The sequence below is a fragment of the Myodes glareolus genome, chromosome 20 (genome assembly GCF_982192425.1).
Source record: "Myodes glareolus chromosome 20, mMyoGla1.1, whole genome shotgun sequence".
Classification (NCBI taxonomy): domain Eukaryota; kingdom Metazoa; phylum Chordata; class Mammalia; order Rodentia; family Cricetidae; genus Myodes; species Myodes glareolus.
The window spans coordinates 10,681,771-10,698,216 of NC_142045.1; the positions used below are offsets into that span (position 1 = coordinate 10,681,771).

The 16,446-nt window shown below is 45.3% G+C and overlaps 1 protein-coding gene across 5 annotated transcripts in view; it reads left to right on the forward strand.

Annotated features, from left to right (window-relative positions):
- The window catches only part of Fnip2 (folliculin interacting protein 2), a 108,878-nt gene that overhangs the window by 55,078 nt on the left and 37,354 nt on the right, over positions 1-16,446 (forward strand). For 3 of the 5 annotated variants that reach the window (XM_087899446.1, XM_087899450.1, XM_087899448.1), the window contains exons 5-9: positions 25-96; positions 2,604-2,704; positions 2,862-2,951; positions 4,434-4,505; positions 10,858-10,987. In XM_087899446.1, the coding sequence (XP_087755572.1) occupies positions 25-96; positions 2,604-2,704; positions 2,862-2,951; positions 4,434-4,505; positions 10,858-10,987 (465 nt within the window). The remainder of the gene's footprint in view (positions 1-24; positions 97-2,603; positions 2,705-2,861; positions 2,952-4,433; positions 4,506-10,857; positions 10,988-16,446) is intronic. The other 2 variants (XM_087899447.1, XM_087899449.1) reach the window with 1 other exon arrangement.

A 16,446-nucleotide genomic window follows, 5' to 3' on the forward strand; every position in this document is an offset into this window, starting at 1 on the left:
CCTGTCTCCCCTCTTGTCTTTCAGTTCTCCTCCTCAACTGATGATTAGTAAAGTCTTCTCAGCTCGAATGGGCAGCTTCTGCGGAAGCACAAATAAGTAAGTGTGGAATTTTGCACCCCTGCCCTATGATTTTGATGCATCTCTTGCTAGGTAAATTCGTTGAGGGCTGTAAGACATTTTTAAATGAATAACAAGATAAGTACAGGTCAGCAAAGAGGTTTTAGTCATTTTCTAATAACAGCAAGTGAAAAAACAAACTTTGGGTTTTTCTCAGGTGGCCCTAAAGACAGATGATTTTTGTCTATGTTTTGAGAAAAGGTCTCAAAGTCCCAGGCTGACCTTGAACTCAACTGGAACTTGCTGTGTAGCTGAGGATGACCTTGAGCTCCTGGTCCTTCTGCCTCTCCCTCAGAGTCCTGGGGTAGTAGCTGTGCGGTACTGGATCCGATTTATAGGGTGCTAGAGAGTGAACCCAGAGCCCATGTATACCAGGGAAAACGAAACTATTCTATTGCCAGGTTGACGAATGCCTCTTGTTTGGGTATGCGTCTGTTCTTCTCTTCTGTTCCTGCTGTCAGTCACCAAGTTTTGATTCTCAGGAAGACAGGAAGAGGACAGGGCTGCTTTTCAGGTGTAGGGGGAACGGGGTCTAGCCCAGCCTCTCAGATTCATGGTTATTCTTCAGTTTCAGCCTCCTGAATATTGGGATTCCAGTTGTGAGCCCCCACTCCCAGCTTCAGTAACTTACCTTGGGAAGAGTGAAGTAGTATAGTCCTCCAGTCTGCAGTCAGGCTACCTTTGTGGCTGATAGGTACTTGGGCCATGCAATCTTTTTATTTCCATTTCTGGTCCCTCCTGTCAGGCCCAGAGGAAACTCCACCTGCCCAAATTCTAGTTCCATTCCCTCCACCAAAGAGACCATTTCCTTCTCACTGACAGAGGGGCCCATGGCTGTCTGGTGCCTGTTAGCATACCAAGCACACGCTGGCCTCCAGGCTCCTCCAGTATCACAAATGGGAGCTGCCCTCCCTCAGCTACTCTTCTTATACCCCTGGTTTTGTGGCTATACTCTCTCCCTCCCTCCTCCCCTCCCCCCTCCCCTTGCCCATACTTTATCATCCTCTCTCATCCCCGCCCCCCTCTCCTGGCCCAGTCCAGTCTGCTGACCATATTCTGTTGACTACTTTCTCTGCTCTCAACTCTTCAGATGCGTCTGGCTCTACTCTTGCACATACCTACGATAAAAACCTTCCCCTCAGCCATACCTCGGAGCGGTCAGGTCCTTAGTTTATATACCCCCATCCCTTCCTCCCCTTACATTTTCCTATAAGGCTAATCCTGGAACGTCTAGGCTCCTATCAGGAAGATTTCTTTATGCACTTTGAGCTTTCAAGCAGAGATGATTGGTATATTGTTTATTTTTTGAGACAGGGTCTCACTGTTACAGGCCTAGGCCGGTCTTGAACTCATTATATAGCTTATGCTAGCCCGGAACTCTGTGACTCAGAATGGCCAAAACTCAACTATGTAGTCCATACAATGGCATTGAACCCCTGGACCTCCTGCCTCAGCCCCCTAAGTGCTGAGATTACAGTAAGAGCCACCCTGCTCAGTTTATTTTTTTTAATGAAATAAATGACTTTTTATAAGGGCATAAATTCAGGAGCATGCTTAGTATTAAAATGAAGGCAGTTTTTCTTGATAACCCTAGAAAGTTAAATATATTTTCCACTGCATATTTTGGTACAACTGGGTAACTCTTGGCTTACCTTTCAACAAGATAGTTTGCACACTTTCCTTTGGAACACTATGACTTAAGCTTATATGGGACTTGATGTGTTTTATTTCTTATTTTGGGGATAGGAGCTGCTCAGATACAGTCTATGACAGCTGGAGCCCATGCTGGCAGGGAACTCAAGGTCCTTTTGCCTCTACTTTGGGAATACTGGAATTATAGGCATACACTACCATACCTAGGCGACATTTGTTTTTTATGAGTGTTTTTCCATGTCTTTGGAATAACCTAAATATTTGTGTACCCCACTAACTCTCTGTAATAAAACATTGAACTCAGATTTAACTAAGAAATTATTTGAATTTTATTGTACTGATTTCTCTTCAAAGTATTGGTATTTAGTGTCTTTCTAAAATAATACATTTAAGGAATCTGCCCTGCCCATCTTCAGGAGTGCTTCTACTTTTCTTAAAGTGGATCATAATTTCTGATGTCCTCCCCGTGAAACAAGCTGCAGAATTGTTAATAGATATTAGCCAAGATTTAAAGTTAATTCATTTTGAGTCTTCATTGAAAACCCTTGAAGTGAATAGCGTTAGAGTTTGGTGTCTCATTTCAGATACGCAGTGGTTATGAATGCAGTTGCGTAGGTAGTCATGTGGACTGGGCACTTTCAAAACATTTTCATTTTCCTCCAACAAATTCCTCCCAACCTCCCATCTTTACTCCCCTTGGTCGATGTGAAACTTTATTCTCATAAAGAAAAATTTTGAGAGACTGTCGAGTCGTTGTCTGTAGTTCGGAATCTATTAAAAAAGAAACTTGTTAACTTCTTGATGTCCCCCTCCCCATCCCCATCTTGATTTAGCCTGCAGGACAGCTTTGAATACATCAACCAAGATCCTCAGGTTGGAAAACTGAACACAAATCAGAACAGTCTGGGTCCTTGTCGCGCTGGAAGTAACCTAGGTAAAACGAGACACTTGACAGACCTTCCCCAATTGCTGCTGTTGGGGGCGTGTTTTGCTTTATTTGAGTTTGCTGTGTTTTGGGTTTAGTTTCGCGTTATCTTTAACCCGTGTTTATTTGTGTGTGTGCCCTGCGTCTTCTGTGTGTTCTGCTCTAGGTCTGCTGCAGGCGTGCAGCGGCAAACTGCTGCAGGGGGTGTCCGAAGGAGGACCGCTCCGGCTCACCCGCAGCGCTTCTTTCTTTGCAGGTTTGTGTGGAATGCTGAGCTCAGTGTGGCCCACACGTTAAAAACTCCTATGCAGGTTCTAGAAAAACAGAAATCCATTTATTCTTCTCTAGAAACCCAAAGGGCTTTTGTGGCAGGAGATACTAGTTTTAAATGCAACCAGAGTCCTGCTATTTCGAGGTTCCACCTTGTTGCTAATGGTCCAAATGGGAGCGAGCTGGTTTTGATCTGAAATGAGCCCTTTGTGTTTCTAGGAGAATTAATTTCTTCTGATTCTCCTAGGCTGCCTCTGCTGCTGTGAGCTGTTCTCTTTGCTGTGGCATCTTTTATCCATCTATTCACCTGCACCCTTACCTGCATGGAGTTTCTAAGTCACTCTGTTAGAAGCATGGGAGGGCTCAATCAGGTCTCTCTCTCTCATATTAACTTGCTCAAAGTATTTAAATGCAGTGTCTAGGTTCCTTACAGGTGTAGTCATCTTGATATTGTGGGTGCTTTCTGAGATGTACCTGGCCTTGCCAGCAGAGGCTGTTAAGTGTCTGTTGTAGCATGACTAGCAACTGTGAGCCATCTTCCGGACCAACTTAAAGTTGTGAGGAAGGCAAATAGGATTTTTCATTCTGTTCCTTTTTATAGCCTGATCTCTCTCTCTCTCTCTCTCTCTCTCTCTCTCTCTCTCTCTCTCTCTCTCTCTCTCTCTCTCTCACACACACACACACACACACACACACACACATATCACAGTTCTCTGATGCCCAGTGGAACTGGTCTACTGTCCCTGCTACTTAGACCACGTATAGCTTGTTTATATACTTTCTTCAAAACTTGGAAGATAAACGCTAGCAAGAATGATGTCCAGGCACACAGTGGCTTCTTGTTCTTTATAAGCTTTTCTAGGACACATTCTCACGCCTCTTTCATCCTAGTAAATCTGCAGCCCAACCAGTCTGAAGCCTTCTAGATGCATGTGCTACTTAAGAGTGTTTTCCACATTTTTGCCAGGACATGAGTTTTTCTGAATAACTCGAATACCTTGTATGGGTAAAAGAATTGGAGGAAAAAATCTGTTAGAAAAAAGAGTTGACTATAAGTAAGCATGTCTAGATTCATGAAATGACTTTTCACTATTTCTCTTCCTGAGCTGACTGCAACTATCACTGAGACTAATTAATTATAAAGTATTTTGAAACCATTGTACTGTTTAAATACTACAAATAATGAAGAAATGGCTGAAATAGACCGCTGACTGTATTAACTGCATGAATGGTTTGGTTTGTTCATGTCACTCAGAGGAGCCTTTAGGTTCCGGCATAAAGGCAAATGGCTTGTTGATTTTCTTCTTGTTATCTTTTTATGTATTTAATTTGCTATCTAGTTAATCTCTATTATATATTAGGCCAATACCAGTAACCCTCTCTGAAATCATACATGAAGTCATTTTTTTGAATGTCTCTGTCTTTGGAGAGCCTGGTCCATAACGCTTCTCTCGTCTCTCTGTCTCAGCACACAGCACACCGGTTGACATGCCCAGCAGAGGACAGAATGAAGACAGGGACAGTGGCATTGCTCGATCAGGTACTTCCTTTGGCTGGTTTAAGTAACCCGGTGGGGTCTCTACCGTGGGAAGTAAGAAACAGAAAGGTGGACCTTGCCCTGTTCTTTCTCTTGCCCTTGTTCTTATTTTCTGTGTATTCTATACCTCTTGTAGATCTGAAACTTGGATGTTCAGCCTCTAGGAATGATTTGTGCACACTTACTAGCTTTATCTAATACTCAAATTTATGTGAGACTGATACATTTCTTCCAGCAGGAAGCCTCATTGTATCAGTTGTACTAGGAATTGGCTTGCTGACTGCTCACTCAGGATGGAACAGGCCTGTTTGGTGGTCAGTCTGCCTATGACAGTGGGAAGTGCCACCAGCTGACTTGACCGCCCTTTCTATCCTATGATGCTGATCTAGAGTATACCTCAGGTACCCTTCTCTGCTCACTTGGAGCCCTAACCTTGCCTACTGCTGCCTTTGAGACCGCTTGGTTTCTGCTTTCGTGCACAAGTCAGCTCTTGATTTTTAATTCGTGGCTCAGATCGGAGGTTAGTTACATGTTTCAAAGACCAGGAGGCCTATGGGCAATAGTGTCCTACCGGTTTGTCCTATGGGTACCAGGGCCCATCAACTGAGTGACACTAAGCTCAGGCCTTGGTATCTACCTTCTTCCTGTCTTGCCACCCATTTATCCCCTACTGTAGCTTCCAGATTCGGCCTCCAAAGTCCTGTGTTCTTTCCAGGTGCTCTCAGAGCCTTTCCCGTCTCAGCCTGTTCAGCTCTGTTCCGTGTGTCACTACTGAAACTCAGCAGCTGCTAAATTTCCTCATTTGGCTTATAAGTGTGTTGTTAATCCGAGTATTTTACTTACAGTTAGAATGGATTCGTTTTGGTTTTTCCCATCATTTCTGTGACGTTGTGCTTGGAACCCTTGATCAGAAATGTGACGTCCGTTGATTAAACCTGTACTGTTCACTGAGTACTGGCAAAATCTGAAAACATGCAAGATCACACGCAGTTGAGGGTGGTGGCATACAGCACTTTCAGTCCTAGTATTCTGGAGGCAGGGGCGAGCAGGTCTCTGTGACTTTGACACCATCTAGGATTACATACTGAGACTCTTATTTCCTCTCCACCCCAAAAAGCTAAATACATTTGTTTATACTTAATGTTGCTTTAGGATGGTTTCATCCTTCCTTGTGGGTCCCTACATGAAAGCCTCTCTCTGTGCATTAAAAAGTGTAGCATCTTAGGACTCAATCTGTCCTGTGGCCCATGTGGGCAGGCCTGGCTGGAGTTGGCCTTGGTGTGATTGAGTTTCAGGCAAGAAGGAAAGCATCCATCATTGCGCTGGGAGTGAGGAGCATGATACTGAACAAGCGAGTCTTGGTTGAAGCTGCTGCCTGCGTGGTAGATAGGACCTGTTCCGTGTGGCTTTGCATGGCACCTCTGTGTTAGACGGACGAGTGCTGCCCTGCTGGGCTCCCCAAAATGCTTCGTTTCTTTCTGGATGCAGCCTTGTTTTATCCATGTCTCTCTCTCTTTTTTTTTTTTTTTTTGCTTTTGGTTTTTGTTGTTGTTTTGTTTTGTTTTTCGAGACAGGGTTTCTCTGTAGCTTGGGAGCCTGTCCTGGAACTAGCTCTTTAGACCAGGCTGGCCTCAAACTCAGATCCGCTTGCCTCTGCCTCCCGAGTGCTGGGGCTAAAGGTGTGCACCACCACCACTCGTGTCTCGTTTTGTTCCAAACAGAGATTGAGATTTTGAGAGAACTGACGCCGGCAGGAATGTTGCTATGTTCATTTGCAAGTCGGCAGCAGCTCATGTGTTTGATAGTCCTCGGGTTTTACATTTTTCTGTAACTGCTTTTTCTTAATTTTGAGAAGCAGGTAATTGAGGGTCCATATTCACATTAAATACATGAATCTGTGCCAGCTAGATCCAGGAGTTTTCTCAAAGCCCGTGAAGGGAACTTCGACTGTCAAGTGGGAGTTTTGAGAGTCGGGGAAGACGAGCTCTCCTTGGGGTTTAAAAATCTCTTAGCTAGTGGGTTCCTCATGAGTGAGGGCTGACAGTGCCCTCCTGTACAGTGGCCTTTTGTTCCATTTGCTATCCTGGGGTGTGTGTGTGTGTGTGTGTGTGTGTGTGTGTGTGTGTGTGTGTGTGTATCCAACGGCAGGTACTGTCTGCTCTCAGCTGGAAGATACTCTGAAATCTTCCAGTTGAGTGCACATCCCTACCTGTCGAGGGACTTGGCATTGTTTTAGCATAAAGACTCTTAGAGGTCTTACAGTATTCTAGTCACTAAGATTTTTTCTCTCTTAATGCCATATCTAATACTGTGTGTCTGTAATCCCACCACTCAGTAGAGTGCGGCAGAGGGATCATATGTTTTAGGCCACCTAGGTTACAGGTGAGTTTAAGGGGAAAAGGAATGTTTTCTTATGAGCCTAAGACTCTGTGTGGGAGCAACCTCAAGGGGAGTCACAGGTCTTAGCATTGGCTGTCTGTGGCATTTTGATGGCTGTCACCTTACATCTCAGAGGGTTGCTGAGTTGTTCTGGCGGCCCCCATTAAGTGAGATGACAAGGTGGTTTCAGAAATGCTTGGGTAGAATTATAATTGAATGAGGTCACCAAGAGCCACTAGGGTTTCACAGGAAGGTTGGGCATATCCTTTTACCATTAAGGAGCTTACTGGTGAGCTTAGAAAACTGCAGTTTACCATTGGGAAAGAAGAAAGCCCTTAAACAAATGTAAAAAAAAATTTTTTTTTTGAGACTGGGTTTCTCTTACATAACCTTGGCTGTCCTGGAACTTTCTCTATAAACTACTAATTCACAGAGATCCCCCTGCTTCCACCTCCCAGGTTCCGGCGTTAAAGGTGTGTGCCTCCACCACCAGGTCCATGTTCTAATTCTTAATGCTCAACTGGCAAGAATATCCTCTCCTTTTCTGTATCCCCTTAAGTCTGTCTGTCTGTCTGTCTGTCTGTCCTGCCTCAGCCTGACGTGTCAGCTGGGAGCACGTGAATTGTCGGTAGAGTTGGTCTAGAGCTTCCTGTCCTGGGGACGTCAGAAACTTTGAGATGTTTTGAAACATGGTATTTTTGTTTGTTTGTTTTAAATATTTATTTATTAATTATACAGCACTGGTTATACCATGTGGTTGCTGGGAATTGAACTCAGGACCTCTGGAAGAGCAGCCAGTGCTCTTAACCTCTGAGCCATCTCTCCAGCCCAAAATGTGATATTTTTATTCAAGGACTTTTTTTTTTCTGGGAATGTTAACACTTACACGGTGCTTTTGAAGTTATTGTTTGACCAGTGATGTGGGCCTTGCCCAGACTGGGCAAGTTTTGTGCAGCTAAACTGTGTCTCCACCCCCTTTTCTTTGAGACAGGTAGGTCTTGCCCTCATCTCTGTAGCGGTCCAGCCTCCAAAACAGCTGGAGCTTTGCAGGCTTGTGACAGCTTAGGGGACCTTCTAAACTCTTAGTCATTTTGTGGTTTAGGAACTAAAATGTATTGCCTATAACTTTGTTAAAATTAATTTGCTTTTTTTTTATTAACATGAAAACTTCCGGGCAGCTATCGCATTGGCTTTTTAATTGCTGTCATTTTACTTAACTACATACTAAATTTTAAGGACCCTGAAAGCTTTCCAAATGTCTAAGGGAGCAAAGACTTGGCCTGTCAGTATTGTTGGACTAAACAGAGGTTGCTGTTGTGCTCGGGAAGGACACACCAGGTTGGAGTGTGTGCTGCAAGAATTACACCACCCTGATCAACGAAGGGAGGAACATATCCGGGTGCTCAGGGAAAGTACCTGAGAGGGAGAAGTGTAGCCAGGAGGGACCTGCTCCCTGAATGCCAAGGCAAATAGTAGTTCTGGTATTGAGGACGGCTAGCCAAAGGCTGCGGTGGGGACAGGCTTTGCAGAGCCGAGGGTCAGAATAGAAGGTGGCTGGGAGTGGATAGTCTGGGATCATGCAGATTAGCTCAGAGTGGATGTGTGGCATACACAGTGTATCTCAAAGGAGCGTGTTTGTACGGCGGCAGAAGGCAGGAATTGCCGGCGCCCTCTGCCCTCCATGACAGGATGCACTCTCAGCTGCTGAGCCTTCTCCCGGACATCTTTCAGTAGTGTTTTGTTTTAATGATGTTGTTCAGTTTTCTTCATGTAGAATAGGCATCAGGTATATATTCCCTTTGAGCCTTTCTTGAGCCTGCCTCTTGGTGGCGTTTTAACTGAGTCTCCTAAGATTTTCTCTGACCACCGAGTAAAGAACTTACTTCTCTGACCACCGAGTAAAGAACTTACTTCTGTCGTCCATTACTTAAGACCCTTGCGTCTTAGTTCCTGTGTGAAGACACACCATGACCGAAGCCACTTATAAAAGAAACACTTAGTTGGTGGCTTGCTTACAGCCTCAGAGGGTTAATCCATTGTCATCGTGGCAGGGAGTGTGGCGGCAGGCGTGGTGCGGGAGAAAGAGCTAAGGGCAGCAGGCAAGGGGAGCAGGGCAGTCTGGTTATGTGAGCCTGTGGGGGTCCTTCTAATTCAGGACCATGCCTAGTGATTTATTTCCAGAATAGTTGATACAGTTCAAAAATCATTTATTCCACGTGTAAGCTTTTCTGTACAAAAAAAAATACTATTTAAGACTAGAAATAGTTTGTTCAGACATGGAGATGAGAAAGGGGCCAGAGAAAAGAGGATAAGAGTTCTGTATTTGAAAATTCTATATCTGAGGGTCAGAGGCAGGATGGTCTCTGTGTGTTTGAAGCCAGCCTGATCTATATAGTGAGTTCTGAGTAGCCAGGGCTACACGGATAGAACTTGTCTCCCCCCCCCAAAAAAAATGATTACTTTGCCTAAATTTTACCTCCAAATAGAGAGTGAAGAAATTGGCAAAAGAAGACGTGTCTTAGTTAGGGTTTCTATTGCTGCGACGAAAAACCATGACCAAAAAGCAAGTTGGGGAGGAAAGGGTTTATTTGGCTTACACTTCAGCATTGCTGTGCATCACTGAAGTAAGTCAGGGCAGGAACTCAGATAGGGCAGGATCCTGGACACAGGGGCTGATGCAGAGGCCGTGGAGGAGTGCTGCTTACTAGCCTGTTTCGCCTGGCTTGGTCAGCCCACCTTCTTAGAGAGCCCAGGACCACCAGCCCAGGGATGGCTCCACACACATCATGGGCTGGGCCCTTCCTCATTGATCACTAAATGAGAATGTGCCTTCCAGCTGGATCTCATGGAGGCATTTCCTCAGCTGAGGCTCCTTCCTCTCTGATGACTCTAGCTTGTGTCAGGTTGACACAAAACCAGCCAGCACAAAATGTAAACAAGTTTTGGAATGGGATGTTAAGTTATGTGCACTGTGTTCTTAGAAATCTGGAGTGTGTATTCCAATGGAAGGAGCAATGATTCCATTTGCGTTTGTGGTGTAAAGCCCGATCGTGTGTGCACTGATCGGGTCTGCGGATTTGTGGATTAGGAGTCCATGTGGCTAAGAATAGGAGGTGGCTGAGTGTGGGTAGAGTAGGATTATTCCTTCTGTTGAAATGGGGTGATGTGCAGCTGTGATTGGAAAGAGGGGTGTTGAGGCAGGAGGATTGAGAGTTCAAGGGCAGTTTGGTTTGCATAGCAATGGATAGTGTCAAAAAAAAAAAAGCAAAAAAAAATGTGTTTCTTTTCCTCTTGTATATAGAAATTTTTGGAAGAGAGAAGTTTTAGTCTCCCCCTGCTGGATGTGATTGGTAGAATTCAAAATTTCAGGTTGAGTGTGTGTGTGTGTGTGTGTGTGTGTGTGTGTGTGTGTATGTGTTTATGGTGTTGAAATACATATTACATATAAATTTGCCATCTTAAACTCTTCTTGGGGGGATGACTGTAGGTAAATTATGTAGCGCAGGCTAGCCTGGAACTCGACATTATATAGTTAAGCTGGCCTAGAACTCAAGATCCTCCTGCCTCTGCACCTCTAGTAAGGAGGGTACGGGAATGCACCATCTTGCCTGGCATGTTTATTTATTACTGATTCACTCACTGGGGGTGTGAACATCTGAGTACAGGTGTGCAAGCATGTGCTGTGTGAGTTTGTGTCAGAAGTCAGCCTTGGGTATCGCTCACTTCCTGAGATAGGGTCTTTCCCTGGGAGGTAGATCTCTCTGAGCTGGCTAGGATGGCTGGCCAGTAAACCCCAGGACTTCTCCCGTCTTCCTCCTCAGTGCCAGGATTTCCAGTGCACATTAGGAACCTAACTTTTCATATGGGTTCTGACTTCCCCCAGCCTCTCTGGAACTCCTCGTAAGTGGATAGCCCACAGTTGCGTTCTGAGAACTCGAGCCGGGACTCTCACATTTGAAGTTTGTTTTCCTTGCAGCTTCGCTCAGCAGCCTTTTGATCACACCCTTCCCGTCCCCAAGCTCCTCCACGTCCTCTTCCAGCAGCTATCAGCGCCGCTGGCTTCGAAGTCAGACGACGAGTTTGGAAAATGGCATCTTTCCCAGGAGGTGAGTTACACGTTCCTGCTGGCTGCGGAAAACGCTACTGTAAACAACGTAGGAAACCTGGCGGGGTTATCCCAGGTTGTCGGGAGAAGTCCTGAAACCTTGTGATTAGCCCCAGCTTAGCCTGGAAGTTTACAAGTTCAATTGTTAGGGAGGAGATAGTAAATTAAAGCTAAGCAAGCTGGCCTGGAATACAATATGTAGTCCAGACAGGGCTTAAACTGGCCTTGCTTTGCCTCTGCTTTCTAAGTGTGAGGATTATGAGTGTGTTGACACTATACCCAGCTGGGAAAAAAAAGTCTTTTTGTTTAGAAGTTACTGGAAATGCCTGGATTTCTACACAATGTATATGCTAGATTTGGTGGTAACTTAAATAATGCTCTCTCTCTTATGTAGCTATAAGTAATGAAGATGGGACACATCACTTCCCCTGGTTACAGTGATTCCAATGTGGTATTTAAGGCATGATCCCTTTGTGCCACTTAAATTCTTAGACTAAGCAGGCATGAAAGTGAGTATGTGCGGCGCACCACACCCCGTCTGCGCTCTGTGCGCCGCCCTACAGTTCGTGAACTGGGCAAGGGGCTGGAGATCGAAACACACACACTCACAGAGAGGGACAGGGACACGGGTCATCCTTGAAGACAGAATGCCCCCTCTATTGTGTCCAGGGGCAGCTTATATAGGGATAGCCACGCCCCAGCCAAACACACCAGAAACCATTCCCCTGCCATTAGGAACTCCTGAGGGTCTCGTGCTCAGAGCAGCTGTAGGCACTCAGATCAGGGGAAAACAAGTTGTTTACAAGAAATTCAGGATCTGGGGGTTCACAGCTCCCAACCAGTATACATAGAAATAGCCTCAAGGTATTATTCCCTACCTTTGTTTCGGTTTGTTTTTGAATCTGAAGTTTATTGGGTTGTGTTTGGTGTATAGACTTGATGCTACACGAGTAGCGTCCAGGCCCTTCTTTTTGTAGCTCTTAAAATGTAAAGGGAATTCTCACGTGTCACTAAAATAACTCATGTCAGTTAATTGAGTTTGTGATCACTGTGTTTGGAGAATCTGTGAAGATGGTCCAGCCATGAGCTTGTGTTGTGGTAGTTTATAACCAGGAGGGAGGAGGACAGTAAACAGGTGTCAGGAAACATCGGTACATGTTAAATAAATACCATGAAGGAGTGCGGTACATTGGGACTCAGGAATAAGAAACATGGTGTTGGGGGGGGGGGCTGGAGAGATGGCTCAGCGGTTAAGAGCATTGCCTGCTCTTCCAAAGGTCCTGAGTTCAATTCCCAGCAACCACATGGTGACTTACAACCATCGATAATGAGGCCTGGTGCCCTCTTCTGGACTGCAGAAAGAATACTGTATACATAATAAACAAATAAATAAAAATAAAAAATAAAAAAATGAAATTTCTAAAAAAGAAAAGAAAAGAAAGAAACATGGTGGGTGGGTGGGTACTCGTGAAGGCTGATGAGAGCCCTGTGGAAACATAAGCTGAGCAGTGTGGGCTGGAGGCGCCTCTTCTGTTCAGATCCCTAGAGAGCGACATAAAAGCTCACAGCTGATCCTTCACTGAGCCACCGCCCTTTAGTGCATGGACTTCAGGTGGACTGATGTATGAGGTCATGGCGTTTGCCCTGTGACAGAGCACGTTAACTAGGCCTCGGGTGCGTCTTCCTCTGCATCAGGTTACTGGAGGTTCAGCCTCAGTGTTATTAGTGGGGTAAAACTGGATGAGCGAGTCAAGTGGCCAGACAGGACTTAGAATATGGCCACAGATTAACATTGGCGGTGCGTGCCTGTAGTCCTAGCCCTTGGAGGTTGACCCAGTGAAAACCTGCATTCAGGAACAGCCTGGGCTACACAGAGACCCTGTCCCAAAAAAAAGCAAAACTTGGGCTCTCAAGATGGCTCTGTGGTTAAGGCATCAGCAGCCAAACTTAATGGCCCAGGTCTGAGTCTCAGGATCCAAACAGCGGAAGAAAGAGAACCAAATCCCAGAAGTTCTCCTTTGACTTCCAGATGTATGCATGGCAAATTACACAAGCCATATTACACATACAAAATCAAAATGATATTTTTCTTTGAGACATGGTCTCTACATAGTCCTGGCTATCCTGGAACTCACTCTGTAGACCGGGCTGCCCTCAAGCTCAGCATGGACCCACCTGCCTCTGCCTCTCAAGTGCTAGGATTAAAGTTGTCTGCCGCCATTCCTGGCGTGATCGTAGATAAGATACTGGCCAGTGTGACTGACTGCTATCCTTACAGCACCATTTCCGTCCTCCCTGTCGCTCTGTAGTGTAGCTTCTGTGGTGTGAAGAGGTGGATGCAGAAGGCTGTCCGTGGAGGCCTCTCTTCACTGCAAGTACTTTTAATTCTTTCAGATTTAGGTCTGAAGCTGTCTGTAGCATGTCCGAACCCAGAACACAAACTGAATGGAGACCTGGCATGGGGAGCTGTGGGTAGTTCCTGAGCCTCCACCTAAAAAAGTATCTTACCTTCGGATAGCCTGGTCACGTAGTCGGAACTGGCTACGTAGTTTCTGGGACCATGCAGTGCAAAGCGAAACTGCCCAGCCCCTCCTCGTAAGGCAAGGAGAATGTTAGTGTAAGTGCTAGCGTGCAAAGCTCGCATTTAAAAATAATCTAACTTAAAATATAATAATATAGTATATAGTATAATATATAAAATATAAATTATAAAAATAACATTTTGTGTCATAATTTTTAATAGGGTATCAAACAATATTCTGATTCATTGTTAGTTTTTTTTTTCTAAGTATTTATATCCCATTCTGTTACTGTGGCTCACATGGAAAGGGCGCACAGCAGTTAGGTTGTAGATCTCAGCCCCTTCTGGAGGAAGATGCTGTTGAGGGTACAGTAGCCTGCCTCCATCTGCTGTTACTTCCTCCCCCCACCCCCATTCTCGTTCTGTGTTCTGAGACTGGCTGACCTGGAGCCTGAGTGTTGGGGCTACAGGCACCCCCGCCCACCACTCTTGGTTGAGGATTGCTTCTTACGCTAGTGACAGAATCTCACTGTTTCTGGCTTTGAGAGGAAGTGCACAGTAATTAAAAACATCCTCCTGCCCTACGTGGCAGAGTACACCTTTGATTCTGATACTCAGGGGTTGTGGCAGATGGATTTCTATGACTTCCAGGCTCAAGGTTGGCCTGCATATACGTGGCAGGTTTTACTCGGGTCAGGGATACATGAGACCATATCAGAAAAGCAAAAAAAAAAAAAAAAAAAAAAAAAAGATAAATCAAAATCCTAAGAGAGTTGTACGTAGTTAGGATCGATAGTTCTACTCTGGCTTCAGGCTGCCTCATTGTGCCAGGTGGCAAGCTTGCAGTATTAGACACCTAGGTGGGGGTGTTACACATCTTGCAGCTGGTAATAGTTCTGCTATCTGTGAGGATAAAGGCGCCTCGGGCATTTTATCTCTTGGAAAAAAAACCGCCCCAAATCCCAAAGGAACCAGGCATGGAGACATGCCCCCTTGGAAACCTGTTGATTAGTAAATTGAACGAAATTTCCAATGAAATGTTCTTAGACGTACCATATTATCTGTTTCATAGTTTCAATGTAAGTTCAAATCTGACCTCAGCAATAATTGTGCTAAATAGCCCTGATATCAGTTGTAGTTTGTCTATATGAGCTAAAATGATAGTTTTTATTTTAAGTGATTATGATTTTGAAGTACTTATATATATATATATATATCAATATATTTAAGTGTAACAAAAGACAGCTTTGTTTTGTTTGAGGTAGGATCTAGCTCTGTAGCCCACAGTAGCCTTGAACTCGTGGTCCTCCTGCCTTGCTTTCGTGTGACAGGGTTAAAAGCGTGAACTGCTCTACCCCCTCTACTTGATTTCTCTATATGGAAAAGACCTAAGTGTGCAGCCGTGGTTCTCCCGTCCTGAAACATGGGGGCTGATCTGTGCTTCCATCTTTCCCGTGGAACCGCGGCCGTCACAGTGCCTCCGAAAGCATGAGCTGGGGCTGGTGGGGCAGGCGAGGTGGACACCTGCTTACTGCTGATCATTCAGCAAGCCAAGCATGGCAGACAGATATCCTGGGTCCTAACCTTAGCATCCTTACCAGAGAGCTGTCTGTTCCCCAGGCAAGCGCTGCTACAGTTTCTGTGTTTATAAAACAGCTCGTGTAGCTTACCTGGTGACCTGGAGAGAGACTGTGGAGAAGTGTCTGGTATATGAGTGAATTCTTTGACACATGCTCAAGCATCCCTTATTGTGGGATAATACCTAATAGATACATAAGGTTCTCTATGATGTATTCCAGTTTGGATAGTTGACCCAGGACTACAGACTGAAGCTGGGGAGCTTTAGATGTTAGTGGAGGGATGTAGCTGGTGAGATCTGGTTTCTGCTCGGCGAGGAAGGATTCACAGCAGTTCAGCAGATGGCACTCTCTGCTGGGCTTAAAGCAATAGCCGAGCTGGCCGTCCGTGTGGAGACAGTAGAGACGGAGGTGAAGAATAAATAGAGCCCAGTGTTGATCACAGTTCAGCTATTAAAGACCACCTGGACTCGAGGAGGAATGGAATGTTGATACAAGTGGTTTACTTTTGAGAAAGAATAGAGCAGTCAGCAAAGAGGTTTTGCATTATAGCTCAGAAGAACATTTTGTTGCTTTTTTTTTTTTTTGAAGCATGGTCTTGCTATCCCAACCTGTCCTTGAACTTGAGTTCAGATCTACCTCTTCAGTTTACCTCAGCCTCTTGGGATGGGACTTACAGATGTGTACCGCCATGCCTGGACCGAAGTCAGCTGGTGCACAGAAACAAGCTTTTAATACAAGGACCTCGCAGCAAAGAGTAGGAGCCTTTTAAAATATCCGGTCTCTTCCCTCGTGAAAATGTGACATTCTGTGTGATTCTCAGAGCTTTTTCTGGTGATTGGGATCGGGAGGTTTCTGAGTTGGTAGATGGGTGGGATACTTGGTACATTCACACGACACCCACAGATCGGGAGCTGCCATGTCCCTCATCCCCTCATCCCACATCCGAGGGATGCTAAGGAATGCAGAAACGCATCCCTCCGAGCCTAGAGCAAGGCGCTTTTCCTTTTAAACAGACCTCCTGACCATGCAGCGTGGGTGTGCAGATGTTAGTAAGATCCAGATACAGTTTAAAGCTTGCAGAATATTCTAGACTCGGAGTAGAGCCCAAAAGATGGTATAGTGAGTGGCCGAGAGAACATGTGTCGCATGCTGTTGTGCGGCAGGCTAGCTGCACACATTTGCAGCAGCCTCCGACCTTCGCTGCGGCGCCTTTGGAGAACAAAGCAAACGCTCTCCTTTGCACTCTGTGTTTGTAGCTGTGCGGTCGCTTGCCTGGCTTTTCACAGCGTTGAAATCAGAGTTGTGGTTCAACCAGAATTGTATTATCCCTAAGACAGATCGGATACGTACTGAGAATTT